The following is a 27,175-nucleotide window of genomic DNA, read 5'->3' on the forward strand; positions in this document are numbered from 1 at the left end:
CAAAGCAGTGTAACAAAACCACTGAATGATATGGACATGGCTGAGTTTAATTTTGTTTTTTTTCAATGCATGTGTTGCTACTACTAGAAATCTTTCCAGGTGAAAGGAGATTCCCAGTGCAAGAAAGAATGTTTTTCAGTATATATTTTCATATGTGTAATTACCTATTCTAGGAGAGGTAATTTCTCTTATGTACTGCTAGAACTAAGGCAGAACATAATACTAGATCATTTTGGCAAATACCTACAAACCAGAGAACAAGCACGATTAAACATCCATAAGATGCAAGTCTGTTCCCATGAAAATCACACCAGTGTTTCCAAAACATTTGAGTCTCACTTTCTGTCAGAAAATCTCACATTGATGGAGTTTCCAGGAGTCAAAAGTCCATGGGTTTTGGCATGAACTGGTTTGGTTTTTGGAGAAATTTTGATCTCAAAATTCTGAAGCAACTGTAAAGATAAACAGGACAAGTATTAGAAAAGCTGCAAACTGCAGCTCAAGATCAGACTTTGGAAAAGAGAACACACCAGAGTGTCACAAACAAAATTTCTGTTGCCAACTCTGTGGAGTCTAAGTGCTATGATTCCCACACAGGAAAGAAAAAAATAGTTGTTACAAGGTGAAGATTATAGTTAAAAATCGTCCTCCTCCGACTGAGGGAGGAGCGAGCCAGTCCTTTCTGCAGAATTTCCACACAACTAGATTAAACAGTCTGAGCTATCAAAGAAACTAAGGTCTCTTTCAAACCTCATGAGCTTCCTCTCTATGTGCTTTACATTTCATTTCCTTTAATATAAATCAATATGTGAAATTACAAAACAAAGCAATAAAAGAGTCCCAATCCCATCGCACACATTTCTGTTCCTGGGCAGAAGGAAACAAACTTGAGACAGCAACTGTCCGGTGCCCTACGTGAAAGAAGCATAATTAAATATTAGAGCCTCTCCTGAACAGAGTCACTAATTCAGCCACACAGGTTCTCCAGACATTAGACCTCTATTTCCATACACTTCATGAAACTGTGAGAGTCAGCTGCAAACATAAACCACAGAAACTGTGGGCTAAAACAAGCTTCAAGAGATTTATCTCACCCATTTTAAAGCTGAACATAGAGTACCTCAGGTATCTATTTTGAAACTTTCAAGAAGGAAATACCGCAACATCCTCAACTTTTCCTAATATTAAATCTCCAACACTTTTTCCTATAAACTAAGAAATCTTCTTTTGTCCTTCTCCTAGTAAGCATGATGAACAATGCAGTATTTTCCTATACATAACTACCTTTTCAGTGTTAGATGTTTGATCAAATTTTAATTTCACTCTTCTCTTTTTCAAACCTCTCATTCTTGTAATTCTCTCTGTCTTCCAAATTCCTCCAATTGGACTATATTGTCCTTAAAATGCAGCGCGCAGGGTCAGTTGCGTATCATTGTCTAGCTGAGGATTCGCCAGTGTTTGGTAAGACTGAGTAATTTAGCTCCTCTTTCTGACATACAACGTGCTTGTTAATACTGTTAATATACCCAAGAATTACACTGCCTTGTCAGAATTAGCATCATTATTATTGACTGATTTTTTACTGTATCCTCCCAATCTGTTTCTATGGTAGTTATGCATTTGATTTATTCTCAAGAGCAGTAACTTGTCCTTAGTGAATGATTTTGTGCTGATTTTGGAACATTTCTCCATTTTTTCCTAACTCTATATTGACATCCTCTGGTTTTAACTTAGTTCATATCAGCTTGGTATCCCATGCAAACTCTAAAAACATTCTCTAATGCATCATTTACACTGTTAATGAAAATACCAACCTAAATCAAATGCAGGACAGACTCTTACAGAATTTTAATTAAATGCTTTCTGAGTTCAACAGCAAATATTTGACAGTTACAGCCTTCAGCTATTTCATTTTTCCAATCACTTGTGCATGCATTTTATAGGTACTTCCATCTGGAAAAAATTTTGTTAATTTAATTGTGAGACCAATGCACAGGACATGTGAAAATACTTCCTGTAGTCAGAATACATGATTTGTTTTATATCCACCACACTAGGTAAGTGGTCAAGTCAAAGAAAGAAATCTGACTGGTCTGAAACAATTTTTCTCTGATCAGCTTCATGCTTCATGAGTTTCTATTTTTAAATCACTTAAATATCATCTCGATGCTTGTAAATAGGTTGTGTGCTATTTTGCTTTAGTTTCTTTCCAGAAAACAAAAGTAGGCTCGCTATCACTTCCTTGATCCTCCTTTTCACAAAGATGCCAGTATGTTTGTTTTATCCAGCTCCCCGAGAGCTATCTCACTCTGAGTTCCGAAATACAGATGCTAATTGTTCACAGATTGCTTTAGGAGTTTACTTAGGGAAATTCTAAGGTAAATTCAATCAAGCTTTGCTTTGAATACATATAATAGGTCTAAATATTTTTATAGTTAAGTAACTACAAATAGTTTCCAAATCTTTGAGCTTTGATTGCACAACCTGATCTCAGTATTTGAGCTGAAGGGTGTCTTGCAAATGACAAAAAACGTAGCAGCTGTTGAGAAAGCTTTCTTTACGATATGAAGCAATGGAAAACAATATGTATATATATATGTACTAACTACTTATATAAATATAAATGATGTATTTTTAAAATGATAATAAAGTTAGAAGAAAGAACAAGAAGGGACAGAAAACCACAGAACATAGAAAAATTCTACTATTTGTCACAACAGTGTGGTCAGTACAAGGATATAAAAACTATTTCACGTTTTTGTAAGTACTGAATTCCTCGTAACTAAAATACTGAAACTGAGCAGTACGGAAACCATTTCAATATACATTAAGAAAGAGTTCCTATTTACTTACAAAAATCTTCTGTATTAAATCCGTGTATTTCCTTAACAATCTCACCTTTAGTTTTCCTTCATTTGTATTATAAACATTTTTTTCTTCTACAAAGTAGCTCAACAAGTATACTACATTTCAGGCATGACTATTTTCAAGTTTTTCAGCCTTTGCAGAATGAGTATGCTAGACAGCACTCCAAAACAAAGGTTTTGAGGACTGTAAGATATCCAGAAATGGTATACATAGAAAATATGTATCAATATATTTTTCTTCTTGTAATGCTGTCACATAGTTCTAACCTGAATCAGTGCAAGATGAATTTCCAGCTCTGCAATTCTTTTTCCTATACAACTTCGAATGCCATAACCAAAGGGGATGGAACCAAAATTGTCTACTCTGTCCAAATTATCTTTCCTCAGCCAGCGCTCGGGTCGGAACTCATTTGCCATTGAGAAATTTTCTTCGCTGTATGAAGTAGTATAATGACAGAGTGCCAGCTGCGTCTGAGGAAATAAATGATATTTGTATTTAGCTAACTCCAATACACATAACAAAATAAAAAAGCATTTGTAATTACTGCAATATAAGGTGACAAAAATTAAGTATCTTTGAGCAATTCTAGAAGAAAAAAGGATACCTAGAAAATCAGATCCCTTTCTTAACTGGTCAAATGAAATAAACTTCAGCTGGTTTTAAATGTTGCTGGATATATTAGAGAAGATGCAGTGGGGAAGGAGATGGGAACAAAAGTCACAAGCATTGGGAATTGTCTCAGAAAGATAGTATGAGAGAAAGGGAGAAGAGACAAGACAATGGAAAGCGAAAAAACAGAGGACGATCAGGAAAAAAACCACCCACCTCAGGAAAAAAAACAGCAATAATTGATGTAATGATGTTTCCAAATAAATTGAGGGGGGAGGATGTGTGTGGAATAATATTTAAATAGGTATATTAAGAATTAGGAATTCTGACTGTTTTAAAGCTACGTTGCTCCAACACAGAAGTGCTCTCATTTAAAATAGGGCCATATAGTTCTACCATGATCTCTGTGTAATCTTTGAATAGTATAAAGGAAAGATTCATAATTTAAAGAGGAAATTAAACTCTTTCTACAAAGGGAATTAATAGGCAAAGAATTAGAAAACTGCAAAAATAATGAATTTTTTTTAATCGGATTGTAACATTGCACAGAGACATTATCAATAGACTTTACCCTCAAGAATATTAAGAGCAAGTCATGATGGTAAATTTGATTAGCAGGTGAGGACCCAAATCTACAAAGAACAACAGCAACAAGTCAATTATAAAATCCATTTTTGTCATATAAATGGGGATTATTGAAATACTTTCCTCTTAATCCTCTAGCTTGGTGAAATGTTTTGAAATCAATGAAGTGTATATATGTCGTAACAAATCACATTTCATACACGAAAATTAAACTGTGTTCTCTGCAGAGGACTGCAATAGAACCTACTCCTTTAGGTATCAAGTATCCTCCAATGATCAAGTCTTTTTGGGTCACTCTTCCATTTCCTGGCAATACTGGATATAACCTAGAGACAAATATTTATGAGAAGTTCAACAGTAATAACTAATACAACTTCAGAAGTTTAGATTCCAATTCGCATTCACAAATATGCAATATGAATGCAACACGCATTCACAGCAAAAGGATTTTTCAAAAGTACAGAACACCTTGGAGATTCAAAGACCTTGAATGATCTGTGAGGATCTGAATAGTAGCTGAGAAAAGTTACTTACTAGTACCTGGAGGTTGAGCTGTTTGGTCTGTATATTTATTTGCTTTACACATGTATGTGCATGTAACCAGTTGGTCAAGCTGGAGACGTTTTAGCACTACCGGGAGCTGAAAAAGCCTTGTTGATGCCTTCTCTAAAATCCTCTTATTACCCCCAACTCACTATGAACACTCAGTATAAACATATAAAAAAAACATGTCACATGCCTTCAATTTAAGTCAAGAAGCTTAACATGATTGTAATGGCACTGCAAAGTACCACTTTGCGGTAGCATGTGGGGGAGGAGGTTGTTACAGTCCATCATACAAATTAATACTTGAAAGGCAAAAATCAAGCTTTCAATTACCTACCTTAACAGACGTCCTACATATGTGATAATACTTCTACAATACTTAAAAACATTAAACATTACACAAACTACCATATTGCATTGCTTGGGCATCCTTGGACACATTGCTGCTACAACAAATAAAAGCAGAAGCAGCTAAGAGCAGTAACAACAACTAAAAAAAATGTTAGCATGGACTCAAATCCATTACAACTACACAGAATTAATTTTTTTGATTAATGATTGCAGATGTCTGCTACTTACCTCAAGGTTTCTTTCAGCACAGCTCTAATCAAAGGCAATTTCGGGACATCATGAGCAACAGGAACTTGGTCTTTCCCCAGCTTATTGACTATTTCCTCATAAACATGTTGCTGAACCTCAGGGTGCTTTGCCAACAAGTATGTAGCCCAGGACAAAGTAAAAGAAGTCTAAGGACGAAACCACAACCATCATCATCAAGTCCAACAAGATTAGATTAAAAACAATTTCAAGCCAAGAAAAACAATCAGTTTTCAACTATGTGTTTTATACTGTTAAAGTTATAAAACACACTGGCAATGATTCACATCTGGATTCAATGGGACTTTGTCAGACTTCACCATCCCCCCCTTCATCCCTTTTCCATCTAAAAATCCCCTACATATCAAAACAACCCATGCTGGTATTTTCACAGTGAAATATTAAAAAGCAACAGAAAATCCAAATGCAAACAAAACTACATAAACAATACTGAAACACAAAGACTCTAAACAGCAGTGGATTCAGTTAGCTGTTAGTTTTCAATATGTTTCATCTTTCTTCCCAACAAAAACATTTCACGGGAAACAGGAGAAGAGAATACTACTCAGAAAATTACCAACCTCTTTTAAACACATGGTGGTCTCCTCGTAGCATTCACGCAACAGAACTGGGATTATCACTGCTAAGATTACACTTCATCCTTTGGTAAGGAATGCTACACTACAACTGGCACTTTCTACCTCTTGAAAATTCCCACTTGACTGAAATTCAGCATCCTATTGAAAGCTTTCTTTAGGAAGTTCAAAGACGAGCTTACATATTTAAAGTGGCCCCAAAATGTTAAAATAACCCCCCCCAATTAATGATTCTAATAGTCATCAAGGCTTCAGAAAAGAGGTACTGTATGAAAAATCATTTAAAAATATTTTATCTGAAGGAAGAAACAGAACACAAGGCAGAAAACAGATCAACTTTGAGCACAAGACAATTTAAAAGAAGCCATCGTTTCATCCTCTTTCACCTCAGCTGGAAAAATTGCACTTCAATGCACGTTTGTGGTTTAGGATATACTCCGAGAGCATGAACTCACGCCATCTTTACTAACGTGGAACTAAGCAGAGTATTTCAACTCTTTATTTGTGATCCAGCATTTACCATTCATTTAACGATGGGTCTCTGTGTTTAAGCTACCTGGATTTCAGGGACTATTCCTTTCGGATTTCAGGGACTATTCCTTTCAAATACGAGACAGACTCGGGACATTTTGCTTCTACTATCAGCTGCATCCAAGACATTACGGTTAAGCAAATGGCCTTACTTCAGCCCGTTTCCCTCTCAACTATCACTGAAGACAGAGAGTTTACCAAGAAAAATGCATTTTCAGTGTTCCTGAGTAGGTATGGCAGAGAAAGTGACAATGCAATAATTCTGTTCCTTAGCTGTGTTGTTCTTGGCATCTTCCAGCATTTAAAGAAGAAAAATTGTAACCTCTACCCTAATTTTCTTGAATTATTTTAAAATGTATTCTTTTCAACTTGTGTAATGAAGACAGACCACCAGTTTCACTTTCTAGGCAGGAAACAGTTTTATTTTCAGCTTCTCCCTCATGGGCACAACAAAGCTTCAGGTTACAAATAAAGTCTGCGTAAAAAACTCAGCTTCCAAAAACGTCTTATTTTTGGGCTTACATTTAAGACCAATTGAGAATACAAATTCATCATGGCAGTGACCTTTTATGTCTTGCCTTCAAACTGGGGTATAATGCTAGAAGTACCATTCTCAGAACGTTTCTTTTTTTCTTCTTGTGGTACTAAGTGGCTGTCCTTTGCTAAAACGCAACCCTGCCCTACCCGTCTCAGAGCTCAGAGGAGCAGGCAATTGTACCAGCTGCATACAGAACTTCTCCAAAATAAACACTGTTTCTTCCCAGGTTCCCAGCTCCTTCCTAACCTCTTAAAAATTAGCACTGTTCCAGGGACAGCCAAAATGCTTTGTAGCCAAAAAATGCCTTACAATTTTGTTGAAAGCTTTTGTAATTCTCTAAACCTCTTTCATTTTCTATGATAAAATGAGATCTGAAGTGACAGCAGTAGGGGAAAAAAGGTTCCCTCAATTTCTGTCTTGTACTTGGAAATGAGGAAATCAGAAGTACCGTCCTCTCACAAAATGATTGTTGCCAGCTGAGAAAGCTGAGTCAAATGGAAAGAGAAACTCTTGTTGGCATGAACTTGAACACTGTCTTTTTAGTTTAATGAAAACTCTCTCACACACAAAAAATGGAAAATTAAGGGTCTGAAAGATTAGAAAATGAATGGGATGAATAACTGTGCTTTACTTAAGAACCAAACATCAAAAAGCTCTCCAAACTCATAAAATCGTGGGATATTTAACTGATGGCATAATCTTCAGCACATAAATAAGCTTTACATATTCTCCTTATTTTGGAATTCAAAAGCATTACTGTTGGGTTTTTTTTTTGTTTTCTTTAGGAACCTTACAAACTCTCTCAAATAAAAAAAAAATCTGAACTCAGTGATCCAGAGAGGCTTTTTTACTTTAGGGCTACTTTACGTTTTTTACTTATTTTCTCCTTTCTACTGTAAGACTGTTAAACATAGTACTACACAGCACTTTCTTTATCAAATTCATGCAGATTTCTTTTTAAAAATTTCTCACAATCATTTACAATAATGGCATTCATTGATATTCTATACAATACATAACTTATTTTTATATTTTCTTATTCTGCCGACTGTCATGCTTCAGTCAATACTAAGCTACACTGATTTCACAACACGAATGAAAGGGAGGTAAAATATATAAATGACCTTAATGTTTCTTCAGATGCTCTAGATGACAAATCAGAAGAATAAGGAAAGTTGGCCACTTAAAGTGCTTCACTAGGTGTTAACATACCTCAGACACTAGCCTCATTAACGCTGAGCCCCACCACCACAGCCCTTTCACTTGCACCCTATGTTGCCAGTACAAGCATGGGTGGTGAACTTAGGCCTTACCTACATTAGTGCTGGTCTAACACCCTCCTCCTGATGGAGATCAACATAAACCAGGAATCTGATCCATAACCTATGTCCCAGTTGACTTAATCAGCCATGTGTAAAAATCCTTTACCAAATTCTACAGTGTTTTCACACTGACTTTCAGCAGCCTTTTCTATTGTGGTCTACCTGAAGAAGCACAAATACCAACCTGATATTCAAGGTAGGAAAAGAAAATGTATTAAATTCAAGCTGAATGTAAAGACAATTGCTATTTTATCCATTTAAACAGCTGTGGAACTGACTCCCAAATGACGGGTTCCTGTAAACTACAGCTAGAACAGAACAACACTGACTGCATTCTAGTAGAGACTAAAAAGTGCTGTATTTTCTGTCATTTCAAAGATGTAATAACTTATACTTTTATAATTTGTATAAATTATGTCCTTATAGACAAAATAATCCCCCCCCAAGATAGCTGTGAATGGTACTGGTTTACAAAAACAATTGTCCACAAGAAAAACGATAACGAGCTTACTGTGTCCACTCCTGCCAGAAGCATTTCAGTCATATTGGCATAGATCTCTTCCAAAGTAAGTTCCTTACTCACTAGGAGGTATGTAAGTAGCCCACCATTCACTTCGTCTCCTTGGTCCAGCTGAGACTGAACAGCCTTCAATTTGTTGTCAACATGGATTTGACCTTTGGAATTCAAAAAAATTGTTAAGCCTCTATTTTTATTTTTCTGCTGGTTCCATTCAGCAATGACATTTCTCCCTTACACTACACTACATAGTCATAAAAAGACAAAATATCTGAATCTATTTTTCTGATGGAAAAGAGAACAGAGTGGTGGTGGAGGTCCTCGGGTACTCATGGTAAGGAAAGACAGAGTTGACAGGAACCTTGGTAGCTCACAGCATGAGAATGCTGAGCACGAGGAAAAGACACAAGAGACTATAGTTTATGACTGGGAGCGAAGGAAGCTCAAGCTCAAGTTTTTACGCCCACCTGGCTTGTTTTCTGATGACTCTGCAAGAAGTGGTGAACTCTGCAGAGCGTGATGCAAGTCAGCACACAGCGGCTGCTACAAGACGTTAGCAGCAACCAGAAGCTCAAAGCCACAGAACTGAATCACACTGAAGACAAAGATGAGGAGCATCAAGGAATAACAAAAATTGAAAAACTTCAGTGAATGCAGTCCCATTTATACTTTAGTGACTACAAACAACATCTTCAGTGAAACAAGGGCTTTAAAAAGTGGAAAACTCCTCAGAAAGTTAATGCTCTACAGAAAGAGTTTACAAAAAAAATCCCAAACTAGAATCAACATGTTCCTTTATGAAACCTACACAAACACACGCATCACACACAGTGATGCTCACCACTTAATTCCTTTCTCAGAAAGGGATTAAACAAAGAAACACATAACAAGTTTCAAACGGAACAAATTCCTCAAGGAGAATTTTTCAGCTGCTGTTAGGATAGAGCTGAAGTCTGCTGTTGTTTTTAATCCACAAAGGGGAACAAGAGTGCTCTGTCATGGGCAATAATTTAAAAGTGGCAGTGTAAAAAAGTACGTGTTTCATAGAAAACACACCTGTACCAGCCTTAAATGGATTCCCTAATGCCTGCTGTAGGTACAGATCAATACATATTAAAAATGAAGCATAGTAGGCACATTAAAAGTTAAGAAACTAAAGAATCTACTCTCAAGAAGATGTACACAGACCTGTCTAGACAAATAGTACTAATAAAATAATTTTAAAATGCATGCAGCTTTCTAACGTTAGAGGGAGAAAAAGGGTTCAAGGTTTTTTTAAACACTCCAGATTGCAAAGACAACTGCTTCTTCTTACTTACATGAAAGCTGATTGATAAAGTAGCCTGGAATGCTTTATTCACAAAACCGCATATTGTAGTATAGCAGTGTACTTCTATGTCAACTTATATGCTTGTATATGTATATATAAATTTCACAAAGAGTTTAATTAATTGCTAGAGTCTCATTTCTTAACTGTCTAGTCAGTTTTAGTAGTGATTATTTGTCAGAGTGACAAGTGAAAACTTGCTGAAGTCAACAAAACCACCCTCATTAAAATTTGAGTGGCTCAAGATAAAGGCTTGGCAAACAACTCAGACCTGGAGTGAGGTCTGGGCGCTGAAACAGATGAAGACAAATAAAGAAACAGCAGTATAAAATAGGGGAATGTTTGAAGTGCACTGGTAAAATTCTTTTTCAGTAGAGTATTTTTTAAAATGGTTCCCCTGGCCAGTCTGAGTTTAATGTGAAACTTCCTTCTACCACAATGTCTTCTTATAATTTTAGAAGAGAAATGCAGCAAGTCCTGTTCAAACACACACAGAACCTGCAGAAATACAGCTGAACTTTGCTACTACTAAATCTTACTAAATTTGAAGAGTCCATCCCAGGATCTGCAGAACTCTCTCCAGGGTTTTGGAATAAGTGGACGAAGCCATTTGGGAATAGCACCTGCATACATAGTGGTCTTAAACATACTAAACATCAACTCCAGAGCCTCAATATATTCAACAGTCTGCTGTGGGACGTTGTTTTCCAGGCAGCCCAACCGGCATTCATACAGAATAGTTGCCACACCTGCACATACGAAATCAAAGAATTTGCTATACACATGCACAGATACATATTAATAATTTAAGGAATTATAATGCTAACATAATGGAACTACCTTCCAAAAATGTTTACTTACTACTGCAGTTGGGAGCAGATAAAACAGAAATTTAAAACACAGTAAAAAACCCCAGCCAAACATTGTAGCAAGACACTGGCTACTAGGTCAATAATGCTCAGCACCAGAGGACAGCCAGAATTCCACCAGAGGTGGAGCATCCCTCCAGCACGTGTGCTGTGTTCTGCATCGCACCACGGATGTTGAGCCGGCCGTGCTGTCCTCTGAACACACAAGGATGTACAAGGCCAAAGACATTTCTGATAACTGGTGGTAACGCCAGAGTTTCTAGGGGTGGCTATGACTTTCGTCATCATAAGCCGGTAGTAAGTGAATAAGGAGTACACAATGATAAAGAGCTCGCACTCTAAGCAGTGATTTCACTGCACACAGCATACTCCACGTGGCCCTGAAAAACAGCAAGTGCGTGGCACTGTTGCAAGTGACAATATCAACTCATCTCATGCTGCTGACTTGCTGTAATTTCCTCAGATGTTTTGTCTGCAGTGTTGCAGTGATCCCTACTAGAAACATCATTCCCGCCCCCTGCAAAGAACAGTACTTTATATATTTTTTTTTACTAAATTATTCTTCTTCTTCTCAACTCTGGACCATTTACTCCTTTATCAAGTTAATTCTTACTCATCCATTAGTGTCCCTGCAACCTCTTGGCTCAGTTTTTATAAACATACCCAAATTATTAAATACTAGACAAAACTCAGGCAGAAACTGCTCTACCGGAGTTAGCCAAAATGTGCACTCAGTTTGACAGTAAACCATTTTTAATTACTTTCTGAACACAGGTTTCTAGCAACTTTTCCTCCCAACTTGCAAAAGCTAGACCATATCACCCATTTTGTTTATGAAAATATCACACGGTATGGTACAAAAAGCATTCCTATTATCAAAATAATCTTATTTAATGATTTTTCTAAAATCCAGTGAGGCAATTAGGTAATTTAAAAAGGCATTTAAATAACTCCTCAAAGCCATTTGCATCAAATCAAATGTTTTTAAATAAATTTTGTGCTTTTAAATTCATTAGGTAACAGTTCATTCATATCTTTCCAGGAAATACTAGAATAATTGTTAACTAGATAATTAGAGTAACTGGTCTGTTAACACTCCACTTTCTTTTTTTTCTGTTTCTTCTACTAAAACCAGGTACAATAGATATGTTCTTTAAACTTGCTCTTGCCCTTCATCAAACTCTCCATAAATTCTCAAGTAGATATATACAGATATATAATATTTTAATAAACTTTTCTTTTTCCCTGTTATTGGCTTCATATTGGTTCTTTATTGACAAAAATAATTTTAAAATCTGTCAATTTTCAACTCACTGTTCCTTCCGTAATTTTCCTCCCTGGGGAGATATTTTTCTGTGCCTTTTATTTCTCTTGTGCCTCTTCCAGCAACTGCTAGTTCTTATGCATTCTTTTGCTCTTCACATGGTCTTTTCAAAAAAATCTTACAGACTGGTTTCCTGAACAGTTGACAGTGTAAGTTAATTAAAACTGCAATTCATATAGGAAATAAGTGCATGCCAGGCACAAGTTATAAATGAAAAGCTAAAAGAATGTGAAGAATTTCAACTAACCCATCAGTTAAAGTGAATCTGTAAGCTCAGAGTTTATAATACCACAAAACTGGTAGCTCTTAGTTGAGTGCCATTTTCAGACGTTAATGCAGAACAGACCCAGGTTAGTTAACCAGACAGACAGACAGCAATTTGATACAGCATCCTCATAGGTGAGCAATCTGGAATTTCTTGCAAATCTCAAACTATTCAGCTGTATGTTAGCAAAGAGCACTGATGTTTTTAAAAGGGACTACATACTACAAGAACAGGTTGTATGCAGTCAAAGGAATGTATGAAATATGAATCACTATTAGATTTCTAGAACTCAGGAAATGCCATACTAGCTCAGGCTGGAGTTCCATCCAGCACAACGCTCCCTCGTTCATGGCAGCCAGCAGCAGATGGTTTTAAGGCAAGCATAACAAGCCCGCAGCTGGCACATGCGGGCAGGGGAAAGCAGTATCTTTTCCCAGATTAACCTATGAACAAAACTCAGATAGATCACACAGTGATTCCCCACTGGGAATTTGGCCAGCGTGTTGTTAAATTAACGTGTCTTAGAAGTCACACTGTTAGAAGGTCAACACCCTTATTCTTGAGAAATTAATACAGAAATAAGGAATATTGAAACTGCTCAGAGCCTTGACTGTACATTTTACCTATCCACCAGCGTTTCCATGGGAATTGTCCCCTAATACAAGGTATCATCTCTTCGGACTCTACAAAGGAATTCTACTGATTTCTACTGCACTAAGTAAGAAGATACCTGAATGCAGAACATCAAGCTTCCCTTTTCAGCTTAATCACAACTGGGCACTAGTCATTTGACAGAAATGCCTAACCATCAGCACACTGCTTGACATCCATTTTCTTTGCAGATGTTATAGAGCCTGGGCCCTGCTTACCTTCCATTGAATACTTGAAGAAAAGGTTGTTAACATTGGTCACTGTTTCCCCATCATCCTCTTGACTTCTGAGGGTGTGGATTCTTTTAATTAAGTCTCTGATAACTTCATTGACTCCTTCAGAGTAAACAGCCACATCTTTGGGTTTCAGAATTTTTTGCCTCAGTACACTTCTCATTTTTAGCCATTGTTCCCCCTCCCTAGAAGAAATTATTAATAATGTCTACACACCATTCTCCTTAACAATCATCAGCTGGGTAAGAGGTCTGCAATGAAACTGTTTATGATTTTTTACCCCAAATGAAAGCAAGGGGTGAAATGAACATGATGATAATGTATATTTGGTATTATGCTCCTACATTTTTATTCTCTATTTACTGCACTTTCAGTTACCCTAATTCTAAACCTACAGAGTAATAGGATACCAGACCTAGCTACAGAGAAACAATTCACAGCCAGATTCTCCTTTAGCTGAGCTATGTATTGAAATCGTTGTGCAGAAGACTAAAAATCTGAATTGTGGCATCTGCGTGCCTCATATGAGCAGAGTATTTGGGAACAGTGGTTCCAGGAATATATTTCAATTCCTTATGAAAACAGACAACTGGCTTTTATGTATTTATTTTAAATTACTATCTATTTCCCAGTATATTTTTTCCACCCGGAGCAATGCTGCTGCAAGGTACAGAAACTAATCAGCCAGCAAATGAATATAATCACTTTAAGAGACATTTTCTGACTATCTCTTGATTTAAGATCTCATTTCACAAAATATTAAGGAACTGTTAGTTCGAACTGCAGCTGAATATGAGAGTCTGCAGCACAATACATAATGCCTTTTGCCACCATGAAAGAAACAGACTGTCCATGATTCAGGAAATTAGTTTCCCTCTAAATAAACATCCTATGTCAGCGGGGACTGCGAGTAGTTCCCAGTGACAATTAACCACACCCACACGCACCGCCAGTTTATGCAAGCTTTAAAGACAGATAGATAGCTCTTCTAGAATCAACCATGCACAAAAATATCTGCATGGGGATGCACTACAGTGTGATTATAGTGACTTCTCTGCATTATCTACCGAGGGGCCACTCCGGTGAACAGTACAGCTAAAGCCAACCTGAGCCAAAAAGTCCACACAGCACACTGCTGACTGGATGCAACAGTCTGGGTCCGAAGCAATAACATCACATTTGTGCAGTGCTGTACGAAAGTTAGTAAGCTCTATTCTGCAATACTGCGTCCAGGTGAGCAAGTCAGCTCAGACAACTCTAGGTGATACATATTCCCCAAGAATTTTTTTATGCAAAGTAGCTTACTCCACATTCAAACTACACATCATTACCAGCCCTTTGAAAATTCACAGCAGAACAGACAATTCACATAAATTCCCACCCTCTTCCCCCCAACTAGACACACAAATTTCCCCATGCAGAAAAGCCTGAATTCCCAGATGGCCTGTACAAGCCTTCAGGAAGTCACTAAACTTTTACAAGATAACTTAGAAAATGAAGAAGTAACAACACTTACGCAGAAATAAGTCCTGTGGCTCTCCCTCGCAAGTCTCTGTATTCCTGCCAGGATTCCATGTTAGCTCTTTGTGGTGCTCTACCTTCTGCTCGGAGGACTTGAGCAACCATATCTCGATCTGCAATGGACACAACAAACTGGGGACCAAAGTGAGACTTGAAGATCTTTCCATATTCCTGAGTGTGTTTTTGCTACAATATCACCAACAAAGAGAAACAGAAGTAAAGTATTACTAGGGAAAAACAGCACAAAAGGAAACTGACAATTTGTTATACAGTCTGTCACATCCAGAACTTGACCCCCAGCCTTCCAGTCAAGATATGGTTTGAAACACCAGGAGAAAGCATCTAAGCGTTACTGTGAAATATTCACAGGGAAAACAGAGAGGTCACACCGTTCAGGACCTCTGACTGAAAGACCCAAAGCTCTAAGGCACAAAGCGTGAGTGAAACCAAATACTGAGATGATGAAAGGATTGGGGCACTTAAAAACACATCTCTTCAGATCAAAGAGACTAGAAAGAATGTCTGAAAAATTCAAAACGATAGGGTGAAATCAACAGTATCATACAAAGATACAATAATTTACTTTTAATGTCTTTTGTAAATACTGACTCTACCATTTTATTCTTTAAAAAAAAAAAGACTTCTAAGTTACTCAGATCTAGCTAAGGACAATGATACCACAGCACCTAGTGAAAAACTGCATTTTGGGACAGCTTCAGCAGCAGTGAACTGTAGAATGGCAAACGTTAATTCTTCAAAAGGAAGCAAAAGTTGAGGTCTTCTTCCTGCAGCGAGGTTTAGTTAGTGGCTGCTCCACAAGGTGTATGATTCAAGCTGGAGGCAAGCAACAGGCAATTAAGAAAGAGGATTGGAAAACGTTAAATTATGTATAAAAAGAAACTCAGAAGTTTTCTAGGAAGATGGCGCTATCACTGTCCCATGAAATCTTACTGATTATTTCCAACAAATGTCATTCTGACATGGTCAGGAAATGATACATCCACCTCCCAGGAATTCACTTGGAGTAGAGGTATATCAGCATTTTAGGGGACAAACAATAAAATTGCAAAGGAGTTGTTAAAGAGATATTATTAGGACTTTAGATTTAAGAAAGCTTTAAATTTTAAAGCCTTTATTTCTGGTTAAAATAGCAAGACAAGTTAAACTGACCAAAGCTTCTTTGACATGTTACCAGCATCTAATCTAAAGACGTCTGCTTGCAGAGTTATGTTTATTACAAATCAAAGATGCTTGATACAACTACACTAGTGAAAGGCTAGTGTTGACCCAAGATTAACTTATGAGAAATATTTTTTTAATCAGTCCTGGTTACAGAGATGAATTGTTTAATTGCCAGCAACAAGTTTAAGATACATGAATCACTCTTCAGCATATGGTACCAAGTGCTTATGAAAAACATAACTCTCTTTGCCTGGTTTCCAAATAAAACAAGAGTTAGGAAATCATGGTCTCTGCCAGTCTCCTCTTAATTACTTTTGGAACACAATGGGCAATTTCAGTCAAGTTTAACAGAGAGTTAAAGGTCTCCAGCAATTATATTCTTACCAGTTTCAAAAAGCATCTGGATTCACAAGACACACGTATTAGTCACCCCGATGTGGGAAACGCTACAGGAGGAACTCCCTGTTACCATTTCTCCATGGTCTGCTGCTAACCAAACACCACACGCAGACCAACGTGCAAACAAGCACTCCCCAAACCTAAAGTATCTGTTGCTCCAGAGATACTTTAGAGATATTGAAACTGAACGTGGAGAGAACTGAGAGCATGAGTCTTTACAGGAATGCGTGAGTTGGGAGGTAAGCGCTGCAAGGAAAAGGCATTGGGGTGAGGGGGATACAGGTCACCAGTCTCAGAAAAACAGGTTCAACAAATCTTGCTATTTATGGAGCAGCTTGTTTTTCCCACTGATGGTGAGGTTTACATGGGAGGATAAACTTCAACAGAAAATGAATCAAGTGTCAAGCTACCCAATCAGATAAATGAAGTATTAGTTTTAAACCAGAAGCAGACAAAGACAAGGTATTCAGACACCCCTTGCTTTCAGCAGAATGATGTTCAGAGCATCAACTTCATGTTCAAAGAAACACCTGGAATTTCTCTTCCATATTTCCTATCACAACATAGATTTTCTTTCCCTTGTTTCAACCCTTAAAAATATTATACTTTTATGTCTCACATACCACTCTCACACCAGACATTCTTTCACACATCATAAATCCAACCTTCCAGCATCCAAACCCTGCGCCCTCACCTTTCTTTTCTTTACCCTTGCATAGCACCGACGAGACAAAAAAGATCTAACCCCATCAAATTAAAAATACTTTCCCTTTGTCATAATTGCTGTAGGCATTACTGCTCTGGCCAGGACTAACTGGAATCATGTTACCGAGAACAGAACCTCCTTTGTGAAAAAGCGCCCGGCCTCTCCACCCCTTCTGCATATAGTGTACGAATATCTGTGTGCGCCGAAGGACGTCTCTGAAGTAGCTGTGCCGGTTACCACAGGGTTTCAGATTAATTCATTCCTGATGTTCACTGTATTGTTAAATTTAACAGACTGTTATTAATCCAGTTAATGCCTATTTGCATCCAGCATGTATGCACACGCACGTGATTTGTTAAGTGATTTTTGAGACTCTAACCAGAATAAAAACCTAGTATCATATTTCAACTCCTCCTTATCCTTCCTCCTGCTTTCCTCTCTATGAATAACATTCATTAAATATGAAAATTTCCATATCAGCTAGCGATAGTGAAAAGCACATACTATTTAGGTCATCTTGTATTCCTTCTAATATTTTGAATAATTTCACTATTTTTTTGACAGTGAAAGAACAGTGAAAGCTTGAATCCAACGGCAGTATTTTTTTCAGTGCTATGAGACTATGTGAAACGTGTCTCAAATTCCATGCAGCACCACAGAGGTAGAGCAAAGCAGAAATATAACGCAACAGAAAGCTTCGGCTGTCACGAAGTTGCATCTGCACGTGTCTTGGTTAGCAAGCAATGCAGCTGAGCAAGTCATGGTCAGCGATCTAGTCTGGCTGCCACCAAACACAGCACAGAGGAGCCTAACACACCTTTTTAGAAATCTCAATAGTGAATACAACAAAGCCAGACATGTGGGGTACTGTTGTTTCTTTTTTTAGTGTTTCCTGCCTCTTTCCAGCGTTTTTAGGCCCTTCGTAAATCCGAACTTTCAAGTTTTGGTCCTCAAACCATTTAAAGTTCTGCCCCGTTCTGCTTGGTTGTCCTTTTCTGTTTTTACTTTCCTCTCTTTCACTCTTTTTTTTTATTTCGGTGATTTTCGAGGAGCGAACCTCTTCGGGTTGCCGGTGACCCTCTTCCTCGCGACCTGGGAATGGTCACCACGACCAGTGGAGCAACCAACAGCACCCTCGAGGCGCTCCCAGAGAGATCCGTCCCGGTGGCAGGAATCCTTACACATCCTGCAGCCGCAGCAGGACCAAAACCACCGCCTCACAGAATCACAGAATGTTCGGGGTTGGAAGCGACCTCTGTGGCTCATCTAGTCCAACCCTCCTGCCGAAGCAGGGTCACCTACAGCAGGCTGCACAGGACCGCATCCAGGCGGGTCTTGAATATCTCCAGGAAAGGAGACTCCACAACCTCCCTGGGCAGCCTGTTCCAGTGCTCCGTCACCCTCAGAGGGAAGAAGTTCTTCCTCATGTTCAGACCGAACTTCCTATGCTTCAGTTTGTGCCCATTGCCCCTTGTCCTGTCGCTGGGCACCACTGAAAAGAGTCTGGCCCCATCCTCCTGACACCCACCCTTAAGATATTTCTAAGCATTTATCAGGCCTCGTCCCCTCAGGCACCAGCGCTGGCTCCGGCATCGGTCGGGCCACCCGCGGAAGGGCCGCGGGAGCAGCGCGGTGGCTTTTTGGGAACGAAACCCACGCGTTTGGCCAAGCAACCGAAAAAATTCACCTCTGGGGAGAGGTGGCCTTACGGCGAGGCAGCCGCCCGCGCCAAGGGACGCTGCACAGAGCACGGGCGGACGGACGCTGCCCCAGCGCCGACACCCGCGCCTCGCCCGCCGCCGGCTCTGAGGGAGCGGACGCCCCGCGGGGCCCCGCACCGCCTCCCCCCGAGCTGCCGCACGCCAGGTGACGGGAGCCGCTCGCCGCCCTCCCTCCTCCCGCCCCGCCGCCATCAGGCGCCGCTTCCCGCCACTCGCCTCCCCTCCCCTCCCTCCCGGCGCCGCCCGCCCGCCAGCCAATGGGGCCGCTCGGGCCCCCCCCCGGCCCCGGGAGGGTGTCACACCGGCCGCCTCCCGCTGAGGGGAGGGGGCGGCGGCCGGGGACCCGTACGCGCGGGGTGCGTCTGTGTGAGGGGAGGCCGGGCAGAGGTGAGGGCTGGAGAGACAAAATGGTCTCTGCCCGGAGCGGAGGGGCGCCGGGCCGAGCTGAAGGGAGGGGAGCGGGGGGGCTGCCCCGCGGCTGAGGCGGCCGCGGGTGGAGCAGCCCCGGGTGCCGGCACGGCCTCACCGTCGGGGCGGGTAGGGGGGGTGGGAGCTGCCCTCCGGCATTCGAGGAGAGCCCACGTTTCCCAGCTCTGCCCGCCAAAAACGACCCCTCTGCGCGTTCTGTGAAACAGCCCAGCTAAAACAAAGCGAAAAAAAAGAAAAGAAAAAGCCCCATCTTTCTGGTCTACGGCACCTACCTAAAAGTTAAAAACGCGCGTGGTGATGGAAAGCGGCAGAGCGGGGGGGGGGGGGGGCCGCAGTCTCCTCACCGAGACCGAGCGCCGGGGAGGCGGGGGCGGAGCGGGGGGTCCCTCCGGCCCGCGGTGCCCGCCCGGCCCCGGGGCTGCCGAGGGGCAGAGGTCGGAGCGCCCCCCCCCCCGGCCGCCCGCCGTACCTGGATCTCGTGGATGCGGCCGAAGCCGTCCTTCCAGAAGAACTCGTAGAGGTTGTAGAGCGTGTTGGGTCCAGGCATCTCCTGCAGGCTCTTCACCCGGCCGAGCCGGCGCGGGGGGTTCCCCGGCAGCCCCCCGGCTCGCCCGCAGCCCGCCGCCGCCTCCCCCTCGGCTTTGTTCGCCGGCGGCGGGCGGCCGCGGAGCCCGGCCGGCCGCGGGGAGCGGCTGCCGAACGCCGCCCGGGGAAGGGACGGCCGCTCCGCTTCCAGCTTGCACCTCGCCGTCAGCACCCTCGCGAAGAAAGACATCGCCTCGGAGCTCCGCTCCCGCGGCCGCTGCTGCCCCGGCCGCGCTTCCCTCGCCGCCGGCCCCCGGCTCGCAGCAGCAGCAGCGCTTCCCACGCGCCCGCCGCAGGAGCGTCGGCTTACACGGACCATTACTTAACCTCCCCCCCCCCCCGAGGGCTGGAGGAGGGGGGTGGGCCCGGGGTGAGACTTGGATAGAGCGAACCTATTATTTCGGATAGTTCAAATCAGATAAATTTAGCCATGAAGCGCGCAGCCCGAGTGTCGGTTCTCCCTCTTTCCCCCCTCGGTTTGGCAAAAAGCTTGCGGAAGGATTATCCCATCTTTCTCCTTCATTAAAAAGGTGGGTTGAGGGCTGGTATTTTTCCTGTGGCGTTAATTCATTCCCATACGTTAGAAAATACTGTATTTTCTGCCAGAAAATCTCTTGGTACCACTCATCATCCCGCAACGCGGAATGGAAAACATTTCTGCATCCACTTCCAAATAGCAATGGTTTCACACAGGAACCTCACAAGCCGCTCCTGTAAATTACAACACCCAGAGATGTTGTTTCTGTTGCAGAATGATTTATCCTTTGTCCATAAGCAGCTTGCATCAACTTCTGTAGAGAATAACCAGTGCCCTGTAGCTGCACAGCATCCCACCGCGGCGTTGCCTCCCTGCGGCAGCACAGACCTGCAACCGTGCACACAGAACTTCAGCTCCAACCTGCATATCACTTTGTTTTGCACAGTTTTGAAAATTTGCGCTGTCTTCAGACCTATTTCTGTATCACACTGAAGGCGTTAGTGATAATCTGGAAGATGTTGATTAACTTCAGAAACTACATGGAAGGGACCCCCTCGGTTTTAACCGAATCAGAAGCTCAGGTAAAACTTGAGGGCAGAGGAAAGTCTCAAGGAAGATCCACATTTTCAGAGCTCACTTCTGAATAAACCACTGGAAAAGTCAGTCTAGTGAGCTTCAAAGTTATTTGCACTTGTTTTCCTTCTGTTTAGTTTTCTACATTTATATTTTTGAGGCCACAATCTGATTAAGATGTGTGTGCTTAATTTTACCACTTACAACTGCACTGAAGTAAATCTACTTCTGCAGTTAGACATGTGGCATCAGTCTTTGTAGATACAGCAGCAAATATTACAGGAATAAAATGCCGATGGCAAACTGTCTTAAAATCCATAAAGTATGTATTGGTTTAAGCTAAATTATTGCCTTTAAAATGGGCTTCATCATACTTGAAAAGGTCCAGAGAACAGCAACTGAAAAAATTAGTTGTTTTTAAAGACTTACATAAGGAGGAGGTCGAGAGAATTATTTCATCTGAGAAAGACGACTACCAGGAGCATGACAACAGCCAACAGATGTGTACCTCTCTTGTTACAAAAAGATGCACGTCAGAGAGAGAAGACAGAAGATAGTGGGCTTAATTCGCAGCTACATATTTCTTGGTTAGATTTTCAGGTAGCCTTGCTATCTCCGATATTTTTGGGATAACTCAGGAGGTTCTGTAAGCGCTGTCGCTGAACTTTGTAGGAACAGGTTTGAGAAATATCTGCCAGGCACATCTGGGTACCTCCCGGTCTAGGTTACCTCTGGAGCTTCCCTTTGCCTCCTGCATTCCTACATGGTGTAGCTAGATTATTTCTTTAATATTACCTAAAGACGCTTTGAGAGACAGTTACTCAGAAAACAAATACGGGGAAAAATACTAAAACCAGCTGGTGAACGTGAAATTCAGAACAAGTTTATCATTATAAGTAAATGAAAGGCTAATTCTGTGTCTCCCTTAGGGACAGTAGAAGAGAAGAACAACAAAGAGTATCTCCCGGAGCAAGCAGATAACTATGAGAAGTCTGCAGGACAATCTAAAAACAGAACATACATTTATTTATTTGACAAGAAAGATGGACACAAGTGCTAGAACACGCAAAGAGCAATCCAAACTATGTAAATTATCTGCACTATCTAAATTACATTTGCCATATTCTAAGAACAATAAACACAAAAATTTAAAGCTATTGAACAACTGATGTCCCCAAATTGTAAGTCAACAAATAGAATGGAAAGAACATTAATTCAGTTTGTAATGAACACCAATATAATCCCTTAGTTATACATATTAAAGGTTATCTCAGCATTTAAAAAAAAAATCTTTATCTTAATACTAGTAATCTGAAAAAGATTTTTTTCAAATTTATGCAGTAGTTCTCCAGCTGTAAAAATTGTATTCATATTGTAATTTCTAGATTGATGGAGGGAATATATTCACCCTTCCTAAAAACTGCTGCTCACAGCTACCAGTATGGAATGGGGTTATTATTTTAGTTATACACCATTAAGATAGTGTAAAGCATCTGCACCTGCAGATATGATGACAGCACTCATCATCCGCATGCCATTCTCCTCCGGAGACACTAAGCCATAGGGCTTGCGTGCAATGTGCAGGGCAGCAATACAGGACAGAGAGGGTGCTGTATGAGGAGTCCAGTGCTGTAAAGTAGAGCTGTCTTGTCTTTCCCTGCAGCCAAGGCAGCCATGCTCCTTCACCTCTGTAGTGTCTCTGGAGGATTATTCATTACATATTTCTACCTTGCCAAGCTGTTACCTTGCTCACTGATGAACCCTCCAACGTAATGGCTACCTGTATGCACTTATATATATTCTCTATTTACTGGCTCACCTGGTGCAGCATGTAAAACAGCTGCAGACATTCAGATCTCATTATTGGCAACCCTCAGCAAACCTTTAATATTACTCAAACATTTTATGATTACCAGCTATCAAGTTTATATGGGCAGCTAATGTAATCAATCATGCTATAGCAATACAATCAATAATACTATAGTAACCCATCAGTACAGACACAAGTTTGTTTTTCTAGGTAAACTATAGAAAAAAGAATACTCCAGACAACAACAGCCAAATCATATGGTGGCTCAATAGCCAAATACAGGAAGGGAACATTTATGAATGCGAATGAATACATGTGGGCTACCACAACATGGAATGTGTAATTAAACTGTTTGCTTCTCTCTGCTGTGCCAGATCATAATCGTGTGCTTCTGTTTGACTTTCAAAGTGGAGTTGTTAACATCTGTATGTGCCACTAAGGTTGCTGCTTTACTGACACACTTGGCATCCCTACTACGGCGGACTCAGAGTTGGAGGTCAAACTTGCAAACTGCAGCATGTTAAATAACCACCACTATGAGTAAACCCCCAAATTTATGCAACAAGGGACAGATGAAGCTGAAGTAACAGTCTCCTAGAGTAGACTTGAAAAAGAGAAAGGAAGAGTGAAGGGAAGAAACCAACGAACATCTGAAAGAGCAGCAGAGGGTTTTATGCAGTGAAAGGTTTTGGGTGTAACCTAAACTGGTGGAGGGATTGGCATTGCCTGACCCCGTTTTCCTCCCAGATAGGATCACAGACTTGTTGCAGGTAGCAGAAGTCCAGTAGCATCACCACAGAATTCCCAGGAATAATGGTGATTGTATTAGCCATGATATAAAACCTCCTTTCAATCCACATAAAACCACCAAACCATAAAGAAGGGAAAAGTTATGCCATCAGCACCAGCCAACCAAAACACATCTGTCTGACTTGGAAGATAAATATTTTCTCCTACTTCTACAATCTTCAAGCGTGTATATTTGTCAGACATGTTAACACCGACTCCAAAACCCACCCACAGTTCTTTAAATTTAAACAATGACGTTTGCCCTAGCCTGTCGGGCTGCTGAGTTTGAAAAATTGTTTTATGTAACTAGTCAGTTTGGACTTTTGTTATTTCAAACAAGTTGAAGCACATGCCTTTCCATAGCAGAAGTGCTTCAGTTTTAGTTAACTGCTGGTGTGTAACGGGATCACAGTATAAACTAGACTATCGATAATTTAGATGATGTATTATTTTTGGATGATAATTTGTCTCCACATCCAGTGTCATACTGTTCTCTCAGTCTAGACCTCCTAATGGGGTCATATTAATTGTACTTTGTTACCTTCACTTAGTTATTTCTAAATCCAATTTAAACTTGCCCTCCTCTTTGCATGAACTCTGACAAAGTTCAGCTGAAGCTTTCTTTGTGTCCGAATAACATCGGTATTCAGAGTCAGTGATTACATTATCATCTTACCAGGAATTCTCTTTTCTTAGAATTATTCTCACTTTTTAACAGTCTTGGTTATATCTGGCTTGTAATTATTTGAACATTAGTTTATGATGATATACAATATAATAAATATGGTACTGTATACAACTGTTTAAATAGCTAATGCATCTACAGGTACAATTTATGGAAGTAAAAGAGATTTGACTGGAGACATTTAACTTCGCCCAGGCTAAGACAGGCTCTTCAGAACAGATAGACTCTTCAGAACTTTTGCAAGGAAGAAAAGCTGAAAAAGTGTTGAAATGTCAGAAATGTAAGCAAAAATTTTCAGTGTGGTTTGAAACATCTCTTCACTGAACAAGCCCTACAGTTAGTCATGATTTTTGCCTTTTCTGACTGTCCTCAAACCCATCTTCTGAAAGACCTTTTCAAGTTGTGAAGTTACTTCTTTGTAATTTTAGATGTTTTCTAAATTTCCGTGTTTTTTCCTGAAAAGGGGACAAATCTGAACTCAACAGGCTACGGAGGTGAGAACAGAGCTTAGAGGTAATTTACTATCGAAGCAGCTTGAGTTCTAAAGAAAAATGAAAAGTGCTTCTCTCAATTTTTGGTTTCATCTACCATATGACAACAATTAAAATCCAAAGAAGATCTTTAAATCAGAGCAAGCTCACCAGTCCCAGGTGTTGACAGCACGGTGCATGATTTACTGTTCAGTGCTTAACAAAACCCCCATGAATCAACCGCAACAAATAAAGACTTCAGCTCTACTTGTAGACTTTTTGTGGCAGGTTTAGATCCTTATCCTATGCTTGTTATTGTGTACCACCTTAAGTTATCCTGAGAACCACTTGCCTAGAAGCCCCAAGTTTTTCATCACACTAGGAAAAAGTAAAGTGCTACTAAAAATTACGACCATCGGGAGGGCATAAGGAACCAGAGAAATAGAAATGGGATGTAGTTCAGTGCTATGCTGAGCTGTAATACTGCTGAAATTGCCACCCCAATGTCACTGTGCCCTTTTAGTCTAGAAGGCCATCCTAATGAACAACAAAATCCTTCAGGCATCAATCCCTTCACAGACAGACACTTGCCGGTTTGTCACGAGGATGAAGAGCACACAAGCACAAGTTTCAGTCTTGTAGCATATCAGCAACATAAAGAAAGAAAAGAACTACTAAAAAATGGCAATTCCTCAGGAAGATTAAGTTTCCTCAGCACAGTTCAGCCTAACTAAGGAGCTGGCCAAGGAGCAGAGTAAAAGCTTTTATTTCAGCAAGGAAACCTGAATTACGTCCAAGAAAATCACACCTTCTCTGCCTGCAGATTTCCAAGAAATAATGTACTTACCCCAAAGTTCACCTGCCTCTGCCATCGCTCATGGCTCAAAACGCAGTTTTGCCCCACCAATCTGTTACTGTGCCCCCCGTCTGGGGAGAGCCCTACAGCAAACAAATCCTTTCCGGGTAACCATCTAGCTGTTGCTGTTCATCTGCAAGTCGTCTGGGTCCACAAACTGTATCGTGCCTTGCTGCGGCTCGGAAACACGCCGTGCTGAGCAAGCATACCCCGTAGGGGTACGGGCAGCCTCTCGGCGGGGTACGTGGACAGTGCTGCCATGGCAGAGAGCAAGATTTTCTTCACATGTGCTGTTTTCAAGGCAAACATGGAGCTCTCGGCCATGCTGTTTCCACAGCCTGCTTCGCAAGGGGTCTTGCTATCTGCTTGTGCAAGAGAGCGACTGATGAAGCACGTGAGGCCCCGACCGCGCTCCAGGTGAGCCGGGTCCAGATTCTCTGGGTTCAGGCTACAGCGCAGCGAGAGCCCACCACACGCTGCCTGGCCACGGCGAAGCCTTACGGCTGCCGTCTGGAGCAGTGCTTCAAATAAAGACACCTACCTGGCACAGCACAGCGCTGAGCTGTTACCGAAACAGACAACTCTGATGCCCCAAGGGCTGGGATGACACGCTAATTCTGGAGCCGCCTGCTGCGACCCTCGACCCTCGGGTGAGGAGCCGTACCTTCGAGCGCTGCCGGACTGCGGGAGCAGCGAGGGGCCAGCGCGACAGAAGCCCCAGGACCCAGCAGCGCCTCTCGGCAGCCGAATCATCGGGAAGGCAGGACTGACTGACTGACCATGTGCCGGTACAGACGCTACCATGTACGGCAGCAGCTGTTTTGTAGTGAGTAAATGCGCACCAGTCTGCCACTCGCCGCTGCAGTCTGGGTTAACAGCAGGCAGTAATTACTGCAGTAATCATATCAAGTAATTAAATCTAAAGTTTGAATACCAACACGCTACTACTGAAGGATGGAATCCTTCTTACTTCGCAAAATTATTATGCTTTACTTGATGCTGGAAGTACTGCACCCCATGCAGACCCATTACTTAGAAGAGTAAGATCATTAGTCATCACAGACAAGATTTATTGCATAAGCACTAGAACACCATCCTAAATCCAGCTACTACTAGTGCCACAATTACAAAAATTAGTACTACTGTGAAGCCATTTCCACATTAGTAATTTTTTTTCCAAGTTTACGAACAGTGGAGAATACTTCCCAAGCAATTCATAAAGCGCGTTAGAGAGGATCACACGGAGGGACGCTGGCTGACTTGCTCAGCCATCCCATTGTCGCAGATACCTCCCATTACTCTCAGTTACCATTTGTCCACTAACCATTGCCACAAGAGCTGGTTCAAACCACTATCAGAAGTCAATAACGCTTTCAAACTGAGGAGAGGAAATCGGCACCCGAACACCGCCCATTAATCTCTTCCATATAAGCCACTCAAGCACTGTCATGGCTGGTTCCAGCTTGTGAGGCAGAAGACTCCGAAGAAGAGGAGGAGCCATGCATTATTGGCTAGGGCTCAGACTAAACAAAGTTTAAACTGAAAAAGATCAGTTCCATTTTCAAAATTACCTGATTCTGATACAAAGACCAA

The 27,175-nt window shown here is 41.1% G+C and overlaps 1 protein-coding gene across 1 annotated transcript; it reads right to left on the reverse strand.

Annotated features, from left to right (window-relative positions):
- Positions 1-335: 335 nt before the first annotated feature.
- On the reverse strand, positions 336-20,111 carry CYP27C1 (cytochrome P450 family 27 subfamily C member 1). The gene is made up of 9 exons (XM_075430602.1): positions 19,806-20,111; positions 14,895-15,085; positions 13,364-13,563; positions 10,576-10,785; positions 8,704-8,867; positions 5,188-5,354; positions 4,310-4,388; positions 3,135-3,338; positions 336-452 (listed from the first exon to the last, which is right to left on the reverse strand). The coding sequence occupies exons 1-9, from the start codon at positions 20,109-20,111 to the stop codon at positions 336-338; spliced, it is 1,638 nt and encodes a 545-aa protein (XP_075286717.1).
- Positions 20,112-27,175: the final 7,064 nt, after the last annotated feature.

The sequence above is a fragment of the Opisthocomus hoazin genome, chromosome 9 (assembly GCF_030867145.1).
Source record: "Opisthocomus hoazin isolate bOpiHoa1 chromosome 9, bOpiHoa1.hap1, whole genome shotgun sequence".
NCBI lineage: Eukaryota > Metazoa > Chordata > Aves > Opisthocomiformes > Opisthocomidae > Opisthocomus > Opisthocomus hoazin.